A 23,392-nucleotide genomic window follows, 5' to 3' on the forward strand; every position below is an offset into this window, starting at 1 on the left:
AACAACTTTATGATTTTTCCCCACTAGACTTTGCTTGATTTCACAGAAAATGTTCCAAAGATTTTCAACTGAAGAAATAAACCAGTAGAGGAAGAGCCAGCTGAAGGGTGGAGGGAACAACAAAAAAAAAATCCCACCACAAAAACTCAACCAAACCTTCAAAGAACAACTTCAGTAAATTATCACCTGGCATGTAAGTGTGCAAACACTTACAAACACAAATAAATGACTAGAGATTAGTTTTGCAACGTTAAAGACTTCTAGGAACATTTTTTTTTTTGCATAAGTGTACTTATGTTTGCCTTTTCTATGTCTGCTTTAAAAGCCTATGGACAAAGGGAAATAATTATAATATTATTCAGTGAGTAGTTTTAGAGCAGGAAAAAGAGGATCACTTAGTCTTCTTTTGCAGTTCAACCTTAGGAAAGAGGTCAGCCTCCATGAAATCTGCCTCCAACAAAATAGCAACAGAGAGGAACGTAACAGCAGCATAATGAAAAAAAAAAAAGTAAGACTTTCAAAAAGCTCTGATAAAATAAGAATACATATGCAAAAAGCTCTGTGACTCTAGAATTGTCACCGAGTACTAAAAACATTTCCACTAACAGCTTACACTTCATTCCCAATTATCCCAAGTTTTTTTCTTGTAGTAGAGTATCAAAAATTACTCTGATCCAGAGAAGAGAAAAACTCCTACCCAAAAGATTATTTTTTTTAAAATTCAATGTGAAAACAAAAAACAACCACCCACCCACAAAGGCAACTGCCATTACTGATCTCAGGATTTAAATTTCATTTAGGGGCTTGCCACCAACCCTGGAAACATGCAAAGGATGTCTTATTTTACTGCTGTAACAAAAAAAAAACAAAAAAAAAAAAAAAAAAAAAATCACCTGGTGTGACATTCTGTGGAGTGAAATGGCCTACATTTTACCCCTCAAGCTAACAGATTCAAGCGCCTGTCCTGTTACAAGCTAGGGAATGGAAGCCTGAATCTATATATAAACTGGGAGTCCCAGTGGGGCTCCCACTTTCCTTCAGTGCACTTATGCAAACTTTTAAAAATTAGAAAACCCACACAACTATTTTCTTTTCTTGAAATAGTAGTAAATTTTAAAAAGAAAGTCTCATCAGCTAGCTGCAAACTTCCAGTACTCCTCACCATCAGATAAGAATACATATGCAATAAGGCAGCACACATGGAAAGGAGACTAAGAACAGTTTCAGCCTTAACACTGGATTTCTTTGCGTATGTGCCTGAAATCACTACAGTTACTATACACTTTAACTGATTTTATGTAAACTAATAATTAACCTGTTTCATTAAGAATGCACACAAAATAGACCCCATGTTCTTGAGAGCAGCTCTCCAAGTTAACTAAATCCACTTTTATAAAAAGTGACTCACCTAGGATTTAAGGGTGAGGTTGATGAGCTAGTGGGATAAATAATAGGATATGGGTGAGGAACCGGTGAGATAAACAACCTTTAAGCAATGGAATGGCAGTAAGTACAGAAGACCATTTACATTAATTTCACCAAAGTTAAAACAAGACAAACAACAACATACAGAGAAGATCAGAAAGCAGAGACAATAAGCATGTGAAGAACAAAACAAGTGAAGGGTGGATGTTACTAACAATCATCTTCTCCATGGCCTAAATATAAACTCTTTTAAAATTTAACTCTTTAAAAGCCATGCTACTTAATAACTATCAGAGGTCATACATACAGGCTTACTAAATCCATTCACTTAAAGTCACACAAATACAATACCTGTAATACCTTATCTGACAAAGCAAACTGACTTACCTCCAAAAGTCTGATATCCAAGATCATAGGCATCTCTTGTAAAGTCTTCATATATAACAACTGCACCACTTGTGTCCACTTCAATTTCCTAATAAAGTCAAATCCATAAATTTTGTAAGAGAATAAAAACAACGTCATTCTAAATCCAGAAAGTGCAAATTATTCCAAATAATCTGTTACTTGTTATTTTTATCAGTGTACTAACACTTGAAGCTATGAATTTTTCCTTAACACTCTGATGTCTTTGTGAATTAGTTTCACAATCAAAATTCTGTCTTCTACAAAAATATTCTGATTCCCAATTCAGACTTTTAAATAGTTGAGTATATATGAATACCTCCACTCAGAAAGAAGGAAAATACCTTTCAAGGAAGGAAAATGTCTCTCAACATAGAACCAGGATATACATACACATGATTAGCTTACTAATCACACTCTTACATTTTGTTGCAAATGATCTTTCTGTAGGTAGGAACTAATCTTTGTACCCTACCAGAGAACATCTGTTAACACTGTTGTTTTTTTTTTTTTAAATTTACCCACTCTCCTTGATGTGTCTTACATCTTACCCACTCTTGCTCACTGCTGTTTAGTAGTCTCCCTCTTTGTACTTAATTTCTAAACCCACCCAAGCAGGTCATATGTGCGTGAATTCAAGCTGACTACCTTTGATGACATAATAAGTGTTCGTATGACAGCTCTCTGTGCATTGCAAGGATAGGGTCTACAAATACACTTTAGAATTCATTTTACAGACTATCTGCACAAGCTGCATCTTTCACTCAAAATCAGTAAGAATTTCAGACTGCCACCAAAATAAAGTTTTCGATAAAGTGAATCAAAAAATTAACTGTAAAAAAACTTAACTATGTAAGTGCTTCATTTTTATAACTCTAGCTTAATAATTATTTGTCTTAAGGTGTACTGTGCAAACTTCTGAAAGAATCACAAATATTTTCCAATTCTAGGAATCTTTACCTCTATAGTAGAATCCTGGAAGGATGTCTTCATGTCTATAAACATAAAATGAGGAAAAAAATCAGTAATTCAAAAGTGCTGCCACTGTCCACTCATTTTAAGGCAGTAAGATATTTAGGAAAAAAATTCAGCTTGTTATGCAGCTAGGACAATCTACATCTACAATTTATCCTATTTTAGTAATAACAGTAAATGTAAAATCAGTTATCCTAGGAATATAAAATAAACAGTTTTCTAGAAGCAATCATCTACACCTAACTGCACAAAACAAGAAAGTCAAAACTGAAGTAACAATATAATTTTGAGATACATTTTCATACATATACTGTATTCCAATTGCATCCAATTTTCTATCAGTTGTCACCCACATTTTAGTTTTCCACTAAATGATTCTGCTTAGAGCATCTTTCAGTTCAAGTTTCAGAAAATTGTGTTAAGCCATCCACCAGTTTCTTTCCCCCAGTCTCAGAGCCACAGGACAGACTGATTAAAAGTACATTGTAATAGGTGCTATCTACTCCACTTCTTAAAGTAACTTGGATACTATGCAGTATGTCAGTCCTTGGATTGTGGAAATCAGTGTGGGGGAACAGATAATAAATTAGAAGCACTCTGTCTGAAGGTAGTTTAGAAAAGGAGACCCTATAAAAATACTGAAAGGAGAAGAGCCAAGAGGCAGAACTTTGAGATGCAAGTCTTTGATATACCTGTATGTGTATTTTACAGACCCATTTCATCACAACAAAGCTGGCAAGTCCAGCAATAATGTTCCCTATACATAAGGCAGAGAAATATGTTCTATACACCCAGTGCCTGGAATTTTTATAGTACTCTTGGAGTTATAAGGGAACAGTTTTGTAACACAGTAGTGTAATTAGAATTACAAAATCAAAAATAAAATTTTAATGTGGAAGTTTTTGTCAAGTCTGTGCAAGCTTTGAGGTAAAGTAATTTTAAACATTTTTCAGGTGTGATCTGAAACCAAATTATATAAACCACTGCAGATCCAAATTACAAGCACAAACCCCTAAAATTTGACTGAGGTACATGCTGTTCATAATATTTAATACTTAAGTTTATGTTCCCTTAAAGCAAGTAATTTATTCAAACCTCGTGATTTTTTTCTTCTACAGCTCTGTCTTCAATATCAAAACTATTAGAGTTGTAAGACATCTTTACAGAAGCTAAACAAACCAAGTGCCACTAATACCTTGCAATTTATATTTCCAGTTTATCTACTGTATTTCCAGTTCTCTATTTCATTACAACATTCAATTTACAAGAAGGAGCAATTTCTCTCTACCTTTCGTAAATTATTCTGTAACAATTTCCACTGTTTTCTCAGTTTGCCTCCCCTTCCCTCTCTTCTTCACCCACACTTTACGCCTTTATTTTAGCTGCATTGCAGTTGATGCACTACTTTTTATATCTGTCAAAGTATTTGGACAGCAGGGCCCAGGCTTGTACAAGGACACATTTTCAGGTCTGGGCAGCAGGGCCCATGCTCATGCAAGGGCGTATGTTAATATTTGTCAAGCATTGTCACTTAAGGCAACCTGAGATCTGAAATTATTTTCAGTGCTGAAAATTTGCCCTAGAATTATCATTATAAAGTCTGAATTAAATAGTCTCCAGCAGTTCATATTTAAATACATCAAAATATTCAATTCCATTCAGCAAATTATCTTTGCAGTAAAAGAGATAAAAGAGTAAATTCATAAAATCTGTTGTGGGGTACTTCAAAGGTAGAAAATGAAGAATTACAAAATAGCACATACAGCCTTCTTTCTCAATATTAAAACTACATTAATTCCTAATGAATAAAAAAAGTTAGTAATTTTAACTTCAGAATTTTGGCACTTGTTACTTACTGGGTGATTTTTTCTGACTCAGCTTCAAAATAGGTTTTGTCATTTTGGGTTTCTTGATAAACGTCCCACCAGGTTTGTTATATGGCTGTGGTATCATTTTTCTTTTTATTCCTCTTGCAGCAACTGCTGCAGGACTGGGTTTGTTATGATAGTCAACAACAATTCCAGGTCTGTGCATTCCTCCAAAGTCTCCCATATGCTGAAAATTTGTGAAATCAAGAGAAAGGTATTAGTAGATGAAATAAATAAAAATAAAACAATTACTTGGTACAACAGAACTGTGAGCTAAGTAAAATCTGTGTTCTAGAGCAAAATGCAGGGAAAATTTAAGCTCCTGGTTTGATGTTGTGCTGTGCAATTGCTTTGTGGGTGTTTGTCCAGTAGAATGAATACATATGTATAAATTGTGTTTCTGCTTATTCAGAACCATGGTCCAGACAATTAACATGTTAATCAGAGTTCATATCTCAGCCTAACATCTTGGCTCCTCTCTTCAGATTCTCTAGATGATGAATGACTCCTCCCTCTGGGAAAAAACAGAGCTAACCAACCCAGTTTTTGACACTTTAGTCAGCAGTCAAAAAATAAAAGTAGCAAGTTTCTTTTAATTATTTTACAAATAATTAGAAGTAGTTTCAAAACTGAGTAAAGAAGGTTGTCCAGTGTGGAACAGCAATTAATTGAAGGAAGCTCACTTTCTTTTACTTGTCTTTCCACTGAGTTCAATAAATTCAGAATTTAAAAATTGGGCCTGGAGGGAGTGATACAAAAACATGGCAGCAATAGGTATGAAAATTCAGTTGAAAGACTACCCCTTTCTATTATTTCTACAATGCTGTACAGTCATTTGTGGACACTTCTTTATGAAAGTTACCTCTACAACAGCATAAAAATAAATGAGTTATCTGAAGAGGGAGAATTTAGGTAGCTGCAGTATTTTCAAAAGCACTAACATACTTCTTAATATTAACTCAATTATTTGATTAATAAAGGGCAGAAGAGAGCCCACTGACCGGATGGGTGACTTGGATAAGCAGAAATATTTGTATTGCCATAAGAAGAGAATTAGTACCACACTATCGAAGTTAAAAGAACATAAAAATAACTTCAAATACTTTGTGAAAAGTATGACTTTTTTTAAAACACATTTTAAATGACAGACAGAATGTACCAAGACAGGCACTTTTCTTAATCAGAAGTCCATGCATAAGATGTCCATGTTAATTTATTTAGTTGAAATAGTTATAGAACTACCTAGCATGTACATTTACACTGTACACATATACATTTGACATGAAGTATGTACTTGGATCTTTTTTTTTAAAAAGAGACAGTCTATCTATTAAAGGTGCAATGCATTTTACATATGGTAAGTAGTTTAGCCTTTACATTCTCCTTTATTACATAAAAGACTAAAAGATAAATTTCAAAAGCAAAACAAAAAAGAAATAAGGCTACTTGGTTGTAACCGCACAAAACTTTCAGATCTAAATGAGTTCTGAAAGGATGGCATCCAGGCTTAAGAACCTAACATTTTCAGCTTCACAAGCAGAGAAACATAAAGATTAGAATCTATTTCTCATATCATGCTACATGCTAGCTACCAGCCGTGTGCAAATCTGAGCTAAAATTTGAATATGAAAACTACAGTACTCAAGAATGCTGCAAAGTAGACTTTCTGGAACAAAACCACCACACAATTAGGCATTTAAAAGACCCAGTAAAAAAAATAATCTTCCTCTACACTTCAAGCTACAAACAAGTGGTATGGTTTAAATACTAAAGAATTGCTTCCCAAAGAAATATGGCACACTTAATTTTAAAAGATAAGTTACACCTAGAGGCACAGGCAGAAAAGCGTTCGCTGAACTATTCATACTTACAAAAAAACATAATCAGAATTGTGATTATAAAACCGAGATAAAGGGACACCATCAACTTAAAGTTAGTACTTCTGTCAGGCTTTTTTTTTTTTTTAATCTCTTCTGCTGTATTTCTTTCCCTACCCTAGCTCATTTAGTATCAAGCATTACTTCTCCACACTGTGATCCACTACTTTGTGTACAGTTAATCTTGCCTTTTTTTGGACATACAGTTTTTACACCCTACACTGGAAAGGAAACCACTGAAAAGGAGTTAGAACATAAGTCTTCAAAATAAAATGCATACAAATAGCAGGACTAGGCACACTACCTGGAAATTAATCTAACTTGTGTGAAAGGACTTGATTTCAAGTTGATGATGCCCCTTTAATCATGCTTTAATTTTGAAAAAGAATCAATGTAGCTGCTAACCACCCACCTTTGCCATTTCCTCCCCATCACCCTTCCAATACACAAGTCAGAATAAGAATTAAGTTTAAAAGAAGACTTGATGTTTGATAAAGCATGTGTTCAACATATTAAAGAATTATCTAAACTTTTACCTTTACAGGAAACAAAAACTACTCTAGCATTAACAACCTGGGTTTCATTTTTTGCTTATACATTGCACCTTTAACCTACTCAAAACTTCAAAAGACTTTGAATTAAACTTTTACAATATTCAAGAATTTCCCCACCAGCAGCAAAGATGCTAGTGTTTACAAGGAAAAATGCAAGTCCTTTTAATCCCTTTTAGACCAAACCTACTACTTTTATCTTCACCTTTCAAACAAAAGGAGAGATTTAACAAACCTTATCAACTAGTCTTCTATTACTCTTTACTTTCAACAGAAAGAGGAACTGGGTTCTACTTGAAGACAGCTTCAAGGGGGTAAACAACATTGTCAACCATGATAGTTTGCTTGGACAAAAAACCCACACTGTACTGAACAGTGCATTCATTTTAAAGCAGTGGTCTTGAAAGGGTTTAAAAGAGTGTCTAGTGAAAAGAATCTGAAAAGATTCTGTACTTACTCCTCGGCCTCGGCCTCTGCCTGTTGATGGTCCTCCAAAAGCATCATAGTTTCTGCTTCCAAATCCACTTTCAGGATAAGCAGGCGTTCCTCTCCCCCGAGAGCCTACAGGTGCAGGCTTCATATGGGGTGAAGAAAAACTGCTGTAGGAAGAGTAACTCTCTCTTCCTCTGTCCTCCATAAACCCAGGCCTCAATTTTGAACGGGAGTAAGGTGCTTCCCAGCTAGACCCGCCCTGGTTTCTACCTCCGAAAGAGTCAAGGCTATTCCGGTAGGAGTTGTCAAATCGACCACCATAACTACCTCCGAAGCGGCTTTGTTCGGGTTCATTATAACCATAGCCAGATCTGTACAGATCTCGCCCACCCAGAGAAGACCCGGAGTCGTAAGACTCATAAGGTCCAAACCTGGAAAAGTTGCACAGTGAGGAGAAAAAAAAGTAAGCTTACTAATGTTATACATTTCAAAAGACAAGTTATCAGTTGACATTTATCAACTAAAATCAATTTATTACTATACTGGTCCGTACAGTTGTGTTATTGTTTAATCTTGATTAGGGCTGGGCAAGTCACACTATGACCAGACAGAAAGCTATCTGAGCCATTTTTGCTACAAACAATTCTAAAGTTCAGTATGCCTGAACTTCGTTTACTTAAAATTTTCAGCAACATTTATTTTCTAAAACATTGTTAGAGCCCAGCCCTAGTCTCACGAACATAATCACCTGCAGACATTCATAGGCTAGTCAAATTCTCCTTTCTTTAAAATCATGCCCTCATATTCTAACAGTTAAAAAGCAGTTAAAAGGCGGCTTAGTTCTGAACTGAGAAAAAAAAAAAAAGTAGTAAAAAAATGTATTTTTTTAGTGGTACAGTTGTGAGTCTTAAACATTCCACTGTTCTAATTTTAAAGGAAAAATACACACGCTCTTCCATTCATATCTGTACTTTTTGGAAACTTTCTTCCCTATAAAATTCAGTCTCCCAATCAAAGAGTTCATGATCTTCAGCGTATCCATCTTTCACCTGCAGACCATTAAGTCTAGCAACTCAGGATTTTGAAAGTCTACCCAATGCATGCATAGTGGACACTAAAACAGTCCTTGGAATTTCAGAGTATAGTAACAAGATGAAATCTTTAGTTATTTACTCAGTTTGCTTTGCCTGGGGCAGGGGGGTCAGGCTAGAAATCATCAATATTTGTAACCACTTGGAAGGGAAACACATTAGTGTCCCTGCAGGGTTATAATAGCATGATTCAACAGGAGTTGGGAAAGACAACCCCTTGACTGATAAAACATAAGCCAGAACAGAATCAAATTACTAACTGTATCTACAGTAAACTGAATGCCTTCATTTTTAAAAGTTAGTCTTGGAAGACCCAAAGCTACACAGAAAATTACACTATCTACAGAAGGAGCCCATGCACAATATTAAAGTTACATGGCAAGAGACATTTTGGTGTTCAAGTAGTCATTCAGCCTCAATCATATGCAGATTACTATATGGTAGGTACAGCTCATTCCTGAATCTCTGCTCAGACTTTTAAGTCAATCTTAACATTCATCATTAAACAAATTATACTTAACTAAAATGTTTAACAGAACCATGCAGCAAAACACAATACCTCCCCATCCTCCCTTAGTACTGTCCCTGCCCAGTGGCACCACAGCAACTACAGACAAGCATCATACAGTAGTCTGGCTACAGCCAGACAAGAATTCAAGGGCGCACACAAGAAAACCATCGGATTATCTAAATTTTCTTCACATTTTATGTCCTCCAAGATAGAATCATTACTCTGAAAAGCATGCTTCTTTGAATACAATATTAAGACCTAAATCAAATCAGCTGCTCCCTATTGTTTTTATCTGAAAGAGCAAGAATAATAGTATCCTAGCATTAAATGCACAACTTTAAGACCACTGCATCAGAATTTTTATTTTTAGACCAATCCATCTTACAAAGCAGCCCAGAACATGCACACAGTTTTGAGTGTAATAAGTACCTGCCAATGAAATAATCTGGACATGACTTTCAGATTCAATACCAAGATCATTTGAGCTCTGCACATTCAAACCAAAGAACACATACCCTAAATGTTCCTTGAAAACGGAATGTTGATAGATTCAGTCTAAGGCACTAAACCAGTTAGGTCTAGTCTGCTATGTCAGAAATGGTATGTCAGGCCAATCAGCTACAAATTGCTAGTCGTTACTGAAAAATAATACTACTTCTATTTTCATTCAAAGACGCATTGTTTCACTGTCAAACATTTCCATAAAAATGCTGATTATTACAAGAATCTAGCTCAAACAGTTTAGTATTTGCCAGTATTTATCGAACATGAAGACTCAGAACGAAAGTGTTCATACAAAATCATAACAACATGCCTCAGGAACACTTAAGTTAGAAGACAGAATGATTTAAATTTAAACTGGATTGGATCAATTCTTGGGACAACTGAAGGATTATTTTACCTGTTACCACCACCACCACCTCCTCCGCCTCCACCTCCATGACTCTCCATCCCATAGGATTGGTTAAGGTAAGAGTCCATGGATCGTGGGCCACCATAGCCTCCATGCCCATAATCACGGTCCATGTCTAAAAAAAGAGCAGAAAAATGTTTATAAAGAAAGCAAGCAAGCAGTCTTAGTAAGTAATCTAGTTTGAATTCTTAAGTAAAAGGTTTACTCTTTGTCACAGTGCTTACAAACAAAATACAAAACTACCAGTTGCGAACCAATTTCAACACTTAGGGAAGCCATGTGTCTTTGTCATCATCTGAGCACTCTTAACTGCCATGAAGTTCAAATTTTTTCCCAGTGGTGGATAACTCAGGATTATTGTTCCATCAGTTGGAATTCAGGCGCAAGTTAAATTAAGAAAATTAAATGGACAAGCCCTACATAGAATATGTCAGAAGCTAGTGGATAATTAAGACAACTTCCCGCCGTCTAATACAGTTCACAGGCATCTGCTTACTCTATCCAACGCCATAAGAAACCTTCACTTGCATTGACAGAGTCTGGGTCAAGGTTGCAAGCTGTCACACTGCAGTGCAGACTCTATATATAGGCTACAGTCAAACAAAATAATTTTGTCCCATCTAGCACAAACAAAAATCCACCTAAATCAGCACTAGGTTGCAGTTCACTATCTGCACTAAGATGTTGGTATTTCTTAACTGATGTCACTTCATGACATTATATCTTGTCCTTAAGTCTGGCAAAAGAACCACCTTCTTCCTCACCACTGGAAGTCCTACATAAAAGCTCTGGTTAAATAACCACTCAAGTTCAAAGCACTAAAACAAGTGCTGTAAATCTGCATAATGAGTATGATCCACTGTCTTCCTGTAACATGCACAATTTGCACTTCGCTGGCATTCTAGTGACCAAAACTGCTTCCAGATACCAACCAACACTAACTTTTGGGTAGTACAAAGAAAACTTGGGAAGTCAAGCCTCACAGAAAAGGTAACACACAGAAGGAAAACACAGTGAACACAGGAAGGATAAAAATAAAACCACAAAGACTTGTCCACTCTGACAAGATCATTTTATACATTTCAAAACCTACAAGTGTAAACCACCAACTCTTCCAGAAAATAACAGGACAACAAGCTCACCTGAAGTCGTAAGAAATGTTCCTGTTTAAAGAAACATAGTAATTCTCTGTGCATATCATTCCATGAAAATAACTGTAGTGATGAAAATAAGTAAATATATTATTTCATTTTTGTACCTGCTGCTTTTTAGCACCAGGTAGCCACTGTAATTTACTTTCTTACATCTGCAAACAAGAAGAATTCTCAAAATAGTATTGAGCTGACTGTATCACTTTCACACAGATGTTCTTAGCATGCCTGAATAGACTCCAACAAATAAAGATCTCATGATTTTTTTTGTCTTCTAATGATCACAGGTACTTTCTAAAAAATTAAAGATGATACTTCTGAAACAAAAAAAACCTTGAACATGGAAGTCACACTGCACCACTCCAACCATATAATAAAGATTCTGCAGCAAAGCACAAGAAGGGCTTTTCAAAATACTAATAACATAGCACCACACAGCATCAATTTATATTGAAGAAAGTTACTCTTTCAAGAAATGGCTGAACCTTCAAGTAGAAGCATCTAATATTCCTCTCTGGTGTGACTGAACAATCAACCACGTAATCCAGTGGAATATCCTCAAGACTGCCTACATAAAGGTGCAGGCCAGTAAAAAGAGTAAGGTAGTCAAACTGTTTCACAGAAATTAAGGTTACATGCTCCCATGGTTGATCTCAGACCCAAGGTGGGGGTTTTTTGATACAGTGTATCTATTCAAAAGACACTGACATTCTGGAAACTGAATCTGACCTGAAAGCACCCAATAATTTACCTTAGTTTCCCACACTCCCTATTAACTACAGACCCTGAGATGCAACAAAAGTAATTAGGTTAAGAGTTGAAGAGGTGAATCAAATCATTCAAGGAGGAAGAACACAGCATACCATCAAGGTTCCTGACACTGCAATCCAATTCTATTACAGCATAGTAAGTAGTGACCAGTTTTATCCATACGCCAGAAGTTCATTAGTGGGAAAAATACAAAAACATTCACATGCAAAAGAACTCTTCCAAAAAACAGTTTGAAGCATAGTTTAGAAATTAATTTTTAGTCTAAAAATTGTAGCATGAAAGCAAATACTAAAGTATGTTTTACAATCACAGGATAACTTCCAACAACCATTTTTGCTGAACACTCTCCTTTCTCATCCACAATTTGTGTTATCTAACATCAGCAGTCTTGCTGTAGAGATATGCCAGTCCCTAAATCCTTAAACCACTGCCTTTAAGACCTCACCATCTCCTCCCTAACAGTGAACAACTTACTCATCCTTCCCAGACTCACTGCACTGCGTTTACCTACATCATAATACATTCACATTTGAAAAGGTTTAACAGGGGATGCAAAAGGTATAAAGAAGTGAAAGAGGGATGATCACTTGCATGATTTTCTTCTACAAGAAACTGGAGGTTGCTAATGAAACTTAAAAATAACAAGCTGAAAAATGTATTTGATCCTTCTTTACAAAGCTGATACTTAAGTCTTGGAACTGCTCTGTGACAAGATGCTACTAAAATTTATCAGGGATTTAAGAAAGAAATTGGATAAATCCACTGACAAGAAATTCAAAGGATGTCGAACACAGACTATGTCTCTGGTCCAGAAAGTCCCCAAGCTGCAAACCAGTGAAAGCATATAAATATACCAGAAGAATACTTGTACTCTTCCTTCCATACCTCCAAACGGACAATGACATACAGGATACTGGTGAGGTGGGACAGACACATTCTTGACCTGACCTAACAAAGGTTATTTTACAATCTCCTTCCAACCATTTAATTAACTGTTCCAGACTGCTGGGCAGTTCATCTGTCATTCCAACCACTAGCCTGCTGGTTCAGTCATTTTGTCAGCTGCAAACTTTACTGAAGACTTATAGATTTTACACTTCGTGACCAAAGCTTGACAAAGATACTGCATTCAGATTAAGAAGTGCAGTATTTCTTCAGGCATTAAGCTTTTCTTTACTCTAAAAGTCTGTTCTCCAGATAGGCTTTATCTGAAAAAGGGGGAAAACATACAAGACAACAGTAAACGTTCACTCAGGTGAACCAAGATAAAATGATTTAAATTTCTGAGTGTAGTAGCCAAATAATAATCACTCCTACAGCTTTAATTATTACAATCTCAAGGTAAATCGCTTATTAGTCAACAAACCTCACAATCACAGACATTGAAATACATTTGCACTGGCCTCTTTCACACTTCTGATTCTTCTTCTACTAACTAAAGCAAGACAGATGGACATGAAGCATTAAAAAAACATGTATCTGCACAGAACAATTTATTCTGCCTGTAGCCTGCTCCCCGTTCACAGTTATCTCCAGCTGTCATTACTGGTGGAGATACACAGAAGTTACCTATCTGTGCAAATTATTAAGTCTGAATGTGAAATTGTTTCACATGCTAGGAGAACATGTACTTAAGCACTAGAGAAAAACCACCAGGAATTGTACTGCAGTGTCTCAAATGGAAAATTCAAAAGTGTAGTACATTTAAGTTTAAATAGTAACTGTTTATGAAATAAACATTTGAAGAAATATTGTATCTATCTAAGAATATTACAGAGTGAAAAAGAGAAGAAAAAAAAAGTGATTCACATTTGCTCCTGAAGTTTAAAAATGAACTGATGAAGGCACTGACAAAGTATCAGAAACAGAGTCTGTTGAAGGAATATGCCGTGTTTTGGTATCTGCAGCCTCTTCCATAAATGCGGTGTGGATGAATGAGCTCTTGAACTAAAGTACAGAAATAGAATTCCAAAGGAGGATCTCATTTTTTATTTCTAGATCACACTTAAAGTCTACTGGGGTAGGAGAGAAGGGAAAAAGAGTTATGTCAAAGGAGGGAAAAAAAAAAAAATACTACCTCCAAAATAAAAAAGAACGGAAGAATGGGACACTAAAAGACAAGTTCCATTTACAAATTAAAATGTTACAGTAAAGGTATTCCTTCAGATTTAAAAAAAAAAAAAGGCCATATCTAGTGGACAGATCTTTTAAAATAGCTGCAAAATACATCTCAACAGCCAGCAAAGGAAAAAGAAAAAAAAAAAAACAAATTTTCCTTAGGAAAAGAACTAGGAAGTTAAACATGTAAGACTCAGAATCCCTTGGTACAAAGGACTCCATTTAAAAGAAATGCTTAAGATCAGAGAACACTAAAATCATATTCACGGCACAAATAAACTACATCATCTTCAACAGCATTCTTCATGTGAAGGATATGAAAAGGCTAGGAAGAAGAAAAAGATCTTGCAGTAATTAATAAAGGAAAAACAAACTTCAGTAAATTAAAAATAACCTTTAAATGATAAAAAAACAGACATACCAGCTTGAAACAAGTTAAATTTCCCTATATCTTAAATTCATAATCCACAATGACTACAAGAAGCTTCAGGATCGATTGTGCAATAGTAAACAACATTTTTTCCAGACACATTACATTTTTCATAACACCATGCCAGCTTTAACATTACAACCTTGTCATTAGATACAGAAGTTTTATCACATCAAGTCCCATGCAAAACAAGGAACCAATCTAACAATGTAGATGAATTTCAGGAATAGCAGCAAAAGCCATTTCCCCTTCTAGATGAAAAGGACAACAGAGTAATCAAAATATTAGTATTAACAGAAATACTATTAACTATTCATGTTAACAGAATTTATTCTACAGGCTGTGTCATCTCTGTCTCAAACCAAGTCATCAGCAAGGGACAGTGGTGGAATTACTGCAGTCATCAGCTATCCAATGAAAAGTGCTTCACACTGGCTAAAAGTTCCCAGCAGGAAGAACCTTGGCAAGAAGTCAAATGAAAACTGGGCAAAGATGAAAACTCTCAACATCCATCCTCTATTGCCATCTGCTGGACCCCTACAAAATAGCCTTCAGCCCACTGTACAGAATCGGGGTAAGACAAAGCTTTATACGTGCCTTACTAATATACATACAATGCATAAATATTAATGTTAAATGCTTCAAGCTGCAGACATCATCATTAAACTTGTTTAATAATTATTAGTAATAGAAAGCTTAATTATCACAATGATAACTACTGTTACAGAGGTACATGAAAGGAACAATCTAATTGTACAACATACATTTGATTGGTTACTTCCCACAGGATAAGCCTGTATTCACTTTAGTACTGCTGTCATGAGATCTCAGAAAAGTAGGTTCCAGTGAGTGGCTACAGTGAATATTTCAATAAGATAGTTAAACTGCCATTTAAGTACTACCTTTTCTACTAAAAATTAAAAGGACATTTAATTAGGAATCAATACAGAAGATTAAAAAACAGGGCCATAGCTTTCATTTACTTATTTTACTATGAAGATAAATACAAAATATCATCACTGGCAAAAAAGCTAAGACTGAAGGAACATACCATAAAAATGATCATACTGCAATCAAAGATGCATCTGTAATCCAACATGTTATTTATGTGTAACAGCCAGCAAGAGTATCAAAAGATCCAACAACAAACACTTATTTGATGACATCTATAAATGAAGCCTGGGTAGAGTTTATGGTAAAGTTTTCATATTTATGTTCTTCTAGTGCTTTTTTACATGCTGGCAAGATATGTCAAATCATTTCTTGAGTCTTACTAAATTCATAATCTTAATCATTTTACAAAAATATATGCATTCCCTTTTGTTTTATCTATGTGGTATTTTTGACAGTGTAAAAATAAGAGCTAGCTTTTGCTGTATCACATCTACTTTATAAGCTTTATTTATTCCTTCCCAAACTGTTCAAATTTAAAATAAATAAAGTAGTTCCAGGTTTGTTTTTTTCCATGTCTGCATAAAAAGAGGAAACATCCTCTTCCTTTTCAATAGAAGTTGTAAGAATCAAATACAGTCGTCCATAAAAAAACAGAATACTGATTTATGCAAAACGCATCATCATAAGAAAAGTCTGTATTCCCCCCCCATCCCCAATCCTTTATCTCACAATTTTGTTTTGAAACGTGCAGGAGCTCATGTTGACATGCCCAAGATGAAAATCAAGTCTCACTCCCAGCCAGTTATAACTCCTCCAGAAAACAACACGTGCAGTCAAATCACGTTACGTACTTTTAATAACCCGTTTGATTTTTTTTTTTTTTTTTGGTCAACACTGACTGTTCAGCCCCAACGCTTTTTACAGGTTAGACGTATTTATAGCTCATACCTGAGACTGACCCACTGGGCATGTTCACACCACAATGCATGGGGGTATCTGGGAATCTCCAATCTCTGTCTTCAGCTGGAGAGGATGGGTCAGTGAGAATGACTTAGTGCTTAGCAAAAGCTGGAGGGGAGAGACAGGGAGCCGCAGCAAGACGCGGCTCTCTCTCCTGTCGGATCTCCAGTCTCCTGACACGACCCCCTCACGGAGCTCGCCCCGAGCTCCCCCCGTCTCTGCCCGCGCCGCCCCCGCCCGCCCCCTCCCCCTCGCCCCCCGCTCGCCCCGCGCCCCAGGGCGCCTCGCCCCACCGAGGGCCGCCCCCGCCCGCCCGCCCGCCCGCCCGCGCCGCCCCCCGGGAGGGCCCTCCTCCTCCCGCGCAGCCCGCCCGCCCCCGGCCACCGCCGCAGCTCCCCCAGCCCGGGAGGGGCGGCGAGGAGGAGGAGGACGAGGAGGTGGGTAAGGAGGGCTCCGTCCTGCGCGGAACAAAGCGGCCGCTGCCATTTTGAGACGCGGCCGGGCCGGGCCGCGCGACGGCAGCGGTGGCGGCGGCCGGGCCCTGCCCTTGCTCTAGGGGTGCGCCCTCACCTTCCCCGTAGTCCATGGCGGCGGCGGCAGGCCCTCCTCCCGCAGACGGCTGACGGCCGCGGCAATCCGGCGGCGGCTCCGGCTTCTCTCAATGGCGCCTTCCACCACAACGAGGCGAGGCGGGACCTGCGCGCAGCAGCGCGGCCCCGGCGCGCAGCGATTGGCCCGGGCGCCGCATCACGTGAGCAGCCGACCCGAAAGGAGGAGAGGGCCGGGGCCGACGGCGGCGTGCGCGGCTTCCGCGCAGGATGCCCGGGTCGGCTGGGTCACGAGGGAGGCTGCGCGGCGGCCATGTTGGGCCCTGGCAGCCGCCATTTTGTGTTCTGGCGTCGGGCGCCGTCGTACTTGAAGCCGCGGCAGGTCTAGCAGGGGCGGGACCTCGACACCTCTGCTTTCCCCCACATACACCCTCTTGGGCCCTAGTGCAAAAACCACTCCTCTCGCTGCACAAGGACCAAAGTCTGCTCTTACGCAAGGCTGGAAGTCAGGCAGGGCCTGGCGGGCGTGAGCCTTAGGTAGCTTCCCTGCAGCTCCACAGTCCTGGGCGTGAGGAGCCCTGTCCCGTGGCCCTGCCAGCTCCCGACAGGGGCTGCTGCTGCGTTGTGCAAACCAAATGATTTTGCAAAATAAAATGCTTATTTAAGCAATGCCCCTCCCGTAATGTCCCCTTTCGATGAACCTAACATGTATTAACACCAGTTTATCTATCAATCCCAAAACAAAGTATTTCAGCACCTCTAACAGGCTGCATTGAAACACTGAAACAGGCCAACGCTCGACACAGACTTCAATTTAAAGTTAGTTCTAAGACAACACAGTGCTCCTCTGTGCAACCAAAGATTTGAGGAAGAAACAGACTTCACCCCAGACACATCATTGTGCAAAAAAACCCACGTCCTGTGTCAAGGTCATATGCAGGGAACTATTACATACCTTATAGTTTCGGGGGGGGGGGGGGAGGGGGACAACCAGGAAAACACACCAAAACAAATGCATGTGAGGGAGATGGCGATGAGCAGATCTGGTTCAGAAAACCTGGGAATATGTCTCTGAGGACAAGCTGTGGGTGAACTCCCAGGTGGTAAGGGCTGGCAGAGCCATCATCCGCTAGGGTTTGATTTTGTCGGGGAAAGAGGGCTTCTTTCGGTCACTGGTGGCTGGTGGGATGGCATCAAAAACTTCCAATTTCTCCCCATCTGAAAAAGCCCCATTGCAGGAAAGGAAGATTTCACCCACCCAGGTCCAGAGTCCAAGTTTTGCATTAAACTAAAACCTAAGCCCGGCAGAGCAGTCAGGCAGTTTCCCTCCTCGCGCTCTGGATGGCAGCAGATGCGAACGTACTCGAAGCACAGCCCGGCTCCCGCGGGGGAAGGCCGCGGCAGCCGGCAGTTTCCCCTGGTGAGCTGTCCTCTGGGAGCTCTCGGCTCCCTTCTCTCCACAGTGTCGCAGGAGAAATACATGCAGAGAAAATGGTTATTCCCCGCCAAAGGGAATCTTTCCTTCGGCTTCACTACTGACTTTTCAGCGAAAGGTATGTTCTGCTTGGGCAGAATGGTGATTTCAAGGTCCAAATGCCGACTTATTTGTGCACTCATCCCTTTACACATCCACCGTCGTGCAGACCAGACACATTTATTGCATTGAACGTGAGATCTATGTAACAGGCATTTTCCTATATGTTTAGAGCTGTATGCCTCATGTTTGCAACATAGCATCCTCTTCTCTGCAGCCTTTTTTGCACCACTGGCTGCAGCACTGCTCAATCAGATCTGCAATATTGTGGTTGTGTACAAGAACAAGCAGTAGCATTGCGCTGCCCTGCAGATGGGAGCAGACCAGCCTGTGGGCTGTTCAGTCCGAGGGGGTCCTGCTGGGAGGCACCCACTGCCCATGCTACTGGGCATCCGCCTCGGCAGGCCTGCCAAGGGTCTGCCCACCACTTCCCTATAACCTGGCACAGATGTCATCTCTTCTCAAGAAAAAAAAAAATATTTTTTCTTGACAAAGGTTTTTCCCATGCACGGAAATGCATGGGCACAGGTCTACACATTTTGCTATATGCCAAAAAAAAGGAAAAGTGAAGAATTAAAAAACGGCGTATACATGCACAGATTCCAAAGGCTATCCTAGGTAACAATGCAATATAAATGTGGTGGGAATAAACTGATTTTCCCAGGTGGCCTGAAACATACAGTAGTCAAAATTGTAAAGTATCACCTCTGCTTGAGGACTCAACACATGCTGCAGGATGAGTTGCTGAGGAATGCACTAAGTGGATTCTCATCCCTTTCCAATGCATCTGGCTGGGTCAAATGAGATGGCTAATGAAAATGCTATTGAATAAGCAGCTCTGAAGGGAGGAAATCATGCAGAATAGATAGATTTGTGATCACTGTAAGAATAGCTGGCTAATAGTTATCCAAAATAAACACAAAGATCCAGAAAACCTGATTCATCTGAATCAGCTGCCCCTAAGATTATCAAAGGTGAGCGTTCTAGCTGTTGCCCTGGTACAAAACTTCTGAATCAGCTACTCCTAAGACTATCAAAGGTGAATGATTTAGCTGTTTCTCTGGTGCAAAACCTACTGAGGGATTTAACATAGTAAACTCTCTGGTAGTCTATGCAACCTAAGGGGACTATTGCATAAAAGAGAACAGGATTTATAATGAGGTATCTGAGAGGGAAGCACTGGGATTGAACAGAAGACTGTTAATATGACACAGGGTTATTATGAGATGTTTGGGGAAAAGGCCAAAAACAAGGAAGGGGGGAACAAAGATAGATCAAGGAAGAACAAAAAAAAGATTGAGGTAGATTTGAGAAGGGGAATAAAAAGAGCCATCTGCATGTAGGCAGGCTGGTGATCAATACGTTTGTGTGGCTGAGCCCTGTGAGTGATTGCCACTGTCTGTCCTATCTTCTTTTTAAATTCTGTTTTTAACTATTTTCCACGTGATCATGTTCTCTGTTCTGTGTCTGTGCATGTGATCTGCTCGTGAACTCCAAGCCAGAGTAGTTGGTGAGTCGAATGAGCAGTCTGGGAGAAAGGTACTGAGAGACCCTTGAAGGGTTTTTTCCCTGAGCATGCATTCTTAGAACCAGGATCAGGCTATGCACACTGCCTGCACGTGTGGTGTGGGTCTCTGTAAAGACCCAGACTGAGAATGGGCAGAAGCAGGACCAAGGCACCTAACACTCCCCATTTGTAGGATAAAGGACTTCATGCCAAAAAGTCGTATTTTTTGTAAATTTCTCCACTATTCTCCGAAAGCACATTTGTTCTGTGACTAATCCTTCAGCATGTTTACACATTAGAGCATACTAGACTACAAAGAGTCACAAGGTTAGGACTCTATATTTTGTCATATTAAAAATCTGACCTTGAAAGGTGCTTCAAAAGCAGCCCCTGAAGAAACCAGTGATTGTTGAAATCAACAGAGAGATTCACATAGACTTCAGGAAGCTCTGAACTGGGCCCACGCACATCATGGCAAGGTCACTTATAATTTGTATGCAACCCCCCAGTGTTATTACGAGAATTACCACTATCCTGGTGTGTTGTTTCACGATCTGAGGAAGTTATTGACAACAGAGGTGGTTGTTATGGGGGCAGCAGTCTGTCAAAGAAAAGAGGGTACCTGACAAAGAGAACATCTGATTACGGAAAATTTGTTCTCATCCCAACAAGCACTTCAGGCACCAGACAGAAGAGGAGGTGCTTTCACATACAGCCCTGCAAACACACAGGTGTATTTGGGCTTTTAAAGTTGCTGTCCCAGAACCACAAGCTCAGGGAGAAGAAACTGGATCTGGGGGCAGACCAAGGCTACAGCAGGTATAACATACAATTTTTTGGATTCAATACGAACAGGTCAGCAAAAGCGTATTATTTTAGACTTAATTATGATCAATGGGCCACTGTTGGTTTCAGGCTTTTTAAAACAAAGGCTCCTTCTTTCCTCCCTGCAGGACTCCAAAAAGGAAAAAATCTAAGCTAAGCTAAGCAAAACAAAATGGAGACATAAGAAGAGAAAGGGAACAGACCAGTATTGTACTTCATTCATTCTTAATGGTCCCAAACATGAATGTTTCAGTTCAGTGTAGAATCTCCCTCTGCAATCTCGTTCTGCTCTTGAATACATGTTCTGCTGCTTCCTTGGGTTTGTTTTCTTGGGGTTTTTTTTGTAAATTCTACAGAGCAGTACAGGGATAAGAGAACAATCAGTGATTTCTCCAAGCACACATAACAGTACGGTTATTGTGAAATATAGCTCTTCTCTAGTTCGGTACTGTATCTACCCACACCCTCTCCTCCTCTTTCCAAGTGCTGTGTTTTCTTCTACCCTTTAATTTAGAGCATTGTCTAAAACCTGAAGAAATTCCATAAAATGACTATCAATTGCTGCCAACGATGGTTAGCAACCAGGTACTAGGAATTGTGGAGGCCTAACACTCACAGATCCTCTGTATTTCATTGCAGTGGAGTTGATCTAAATCTCATTGACAATAATTGGGGGGTTTCTTCCGGCCTTTGATGAAAGCTCTTTGTCTCTTAACTCTGTTTAGAGGAGGTGTGATTGACATAATGTTTAGGTCTACAGGAGCACATCTCTCCAACAGCACATCGCTCCAGTGCTGTTAAAATAACATTCATAGCAGTGGAATTTTTATTTTTTTTTTTAATTTTTAATATACATCTCTACTGACACTTGACATTTTCTTCGCATTTTAGGACAACAGGGAGTGGGGTAGGAACATGAAAATTGCATTGATTCTTTCTAGAAAATGGAATCTAATTCCCTTTGTTTCTTCTTAGATATTAACATAGAAGCAGATCCTTCCATCTGAGCCTCACAGAACAACCATGGTAACCATCCAGAACCATGCAGATTTCAGTGGGCTCTTATGTCTGTCATCACAGCATAAATCAGAGCCATAATATAGTATTTCCAAAGCTGAAATATTATGGCCTCTGTATGTATATATTGTATGACACAAGCATAAAAAATGCCCTAAAATTCAGCAAGAGGGAGTGGAAACATCCTAATGCAGAAACATACTAATCATGTTATCCTTTCATACAAGAAAGAAACCCCACTTAATTATGATGAGTACTTAAAATTGATTAAAAGTCAGCTAAACTTAAACTTCTTCATATAGCTCCTTTACAGGAAAGACCAGAAGATTTCAGATGTGCCATAGCACAGACCTGCTGGAGCTCACATGCCGCTACAGCCCCGCTGGAGCCCCATCAGCATCCCACGAGCAGCAGTGGGCATTTGCTGGAAAGAGTAGTTACTCTAGCTTATGGGTCACAGTGGAACACAGAAGTGAGGGTAACAGAACCAATTTCAGGTTTTGGTTTGATTTTTGGCATGATTTCCAACTGCTGGTTGGTTGGGAATAGAGAGAGGATATCAGCTTCATTATCACACAGCCCAAGAGGAAAAAGGATCTGCGCAGAGCAACTTATTAGTAATTGGCAAATTATCAGTGAAGTGACCTACTTTTCTTGGATGTAAATACTTATGAGCAGTTATTCTTACTGATTTTTAGGTTTACAACTTACTTTTACTTTACACTCCTTGGAGGCCAGCTCTAGTTACTATCTAATCTTGCAGAAAAGTGCCACTGGAGGTGTGTAGGACCCTGGCTGAGCTGTTTGCCCCATAGCCTCCATACTGGGTGAGTCAGAGCGGTGTAGGTGCCCTATACAAAGACAGAACTGGACATTGCTCATTGACCTTTCACTGTTAGTCAGCCCACCAATGGCTTGGAGCACTTCTTTCAGTTGCCTATTATATGCCTATTTGCTCCCATGTTAGAGACATCTGTGCCATACCCCTTGCCTAACCTACCCTGTCCTTCAAAAAAAAAAAAAAAACAAACAAGACATATAGTTAACACAAACATATTCATTGCCAATATGTTTCAACCTTTGTATGTAGGTACTTATGTATCAGCAAGCACACAAACCCAGTTTCCTCACAAGAAACTTTGCCTTTAAGTAGATTTTATGCATATGCCCTCTCTTACAGAGTAGCTGAAATAGCAATGTGCCATTCACATCAAGGGTTTATTCACTGTTTTCCTAGAAAGTTTGGCCAGTGCATATACATTTGAAACACTTTTTTGATAGAAGCAGCATTTATGAGAAACTGTGAGGTTTCAAGGTAAAAAACATGAAGATAAATAACACTTGCAGCACACAGCAGCAGTCAGCTTGTCTCAGAGCATAAAGGCATGTTTATATACATGCCCCTTTAAAATAAAAGTTACCATTAACTAGGATATTGTTACTGTGGCTGAAGACAAGAATGCCAAAGAGGAGAGATGTGAAAAAGCATGTCATCTTCTAGGGGAAAAATAAATAACTGGGTGATTTTTTCATACAGCTCAAGTGGCTGAGGACTTCTAAGGCCAAAGAGCTCGGTCTGTAGTCTTCCT

At 39.0% G+C, this 23,392-nt stretch overlaps 1 protein-coding gene across 2 annotated transcripts in view; it reads right to left on the reverse strand.

The window, feature by feature from the left end:
* Nucleotides 1-17,114, reverse strand: part of ZNF326 (zinc finger protein 326) — a 31,167-nt gene extending 14,053 nt beyond the window's left edge. Inside the window, exons 1-7 of one of the 2 annotated variants that reach the window (XM_042805847.1) lie at nucleotides 16,943-17,114; nucleotides 16,361-16,435; nucleotides 10,037-10,163; nucleotides 7,559-7,964; nucleotides 4,662-4,860; nucleotides 2,791-2,825; nucleotides 1,813-1,900 (exon numbers count right to left, since the gene is read on the reverse strand). In XM_042805847.1, the coding sequence (XP_042661781.1) occupies nucleotides 1,813-1,900; nucleotides 2,791-2,825; nucleotides 4,662-4,860; nucleotides 7,559-7,964; nucleotides 10,037-10,163; nucleotides 16,361-16,435; nucleotides 16,943-16,958 (946 nt within the window). In that variant the 5' untranslated portion in view covers nucleotides 16,959-17,114. The remainder of the gene's footprint in view (nucleotides 1-1,812; nucleotides 1,901-2,790; nucleotides 2,826-4,661; nucleotides 4,861-7,558; nucleotides 7,965-10,036; nucleotides 10,164-16,360; nucleotides 16,436-16,942) is intronic. The other variant, XM_042805851.1, reaches the window with a different exon arrangement.
* Nucleotides 17,115-23,392: the final 6,278 nt, after the last annotated feature.

The sequence above is a fragment of the Tyto alba genome, unplaced genomic scaffold (assembly GCF_018691265.1).
Source record: "Tyto alba isolate M040663 unplaced genomic scaffold, T.alba_DEE_v4.0 Super-Scaffold_1000006, whole genome shotgun sequence".
Classification (NCBI taxonomy): Eukaryota; Metazoa; Chordata; class Aves; order Strigiformes; family Tytonidae; genus Tyto; species Tyto alba.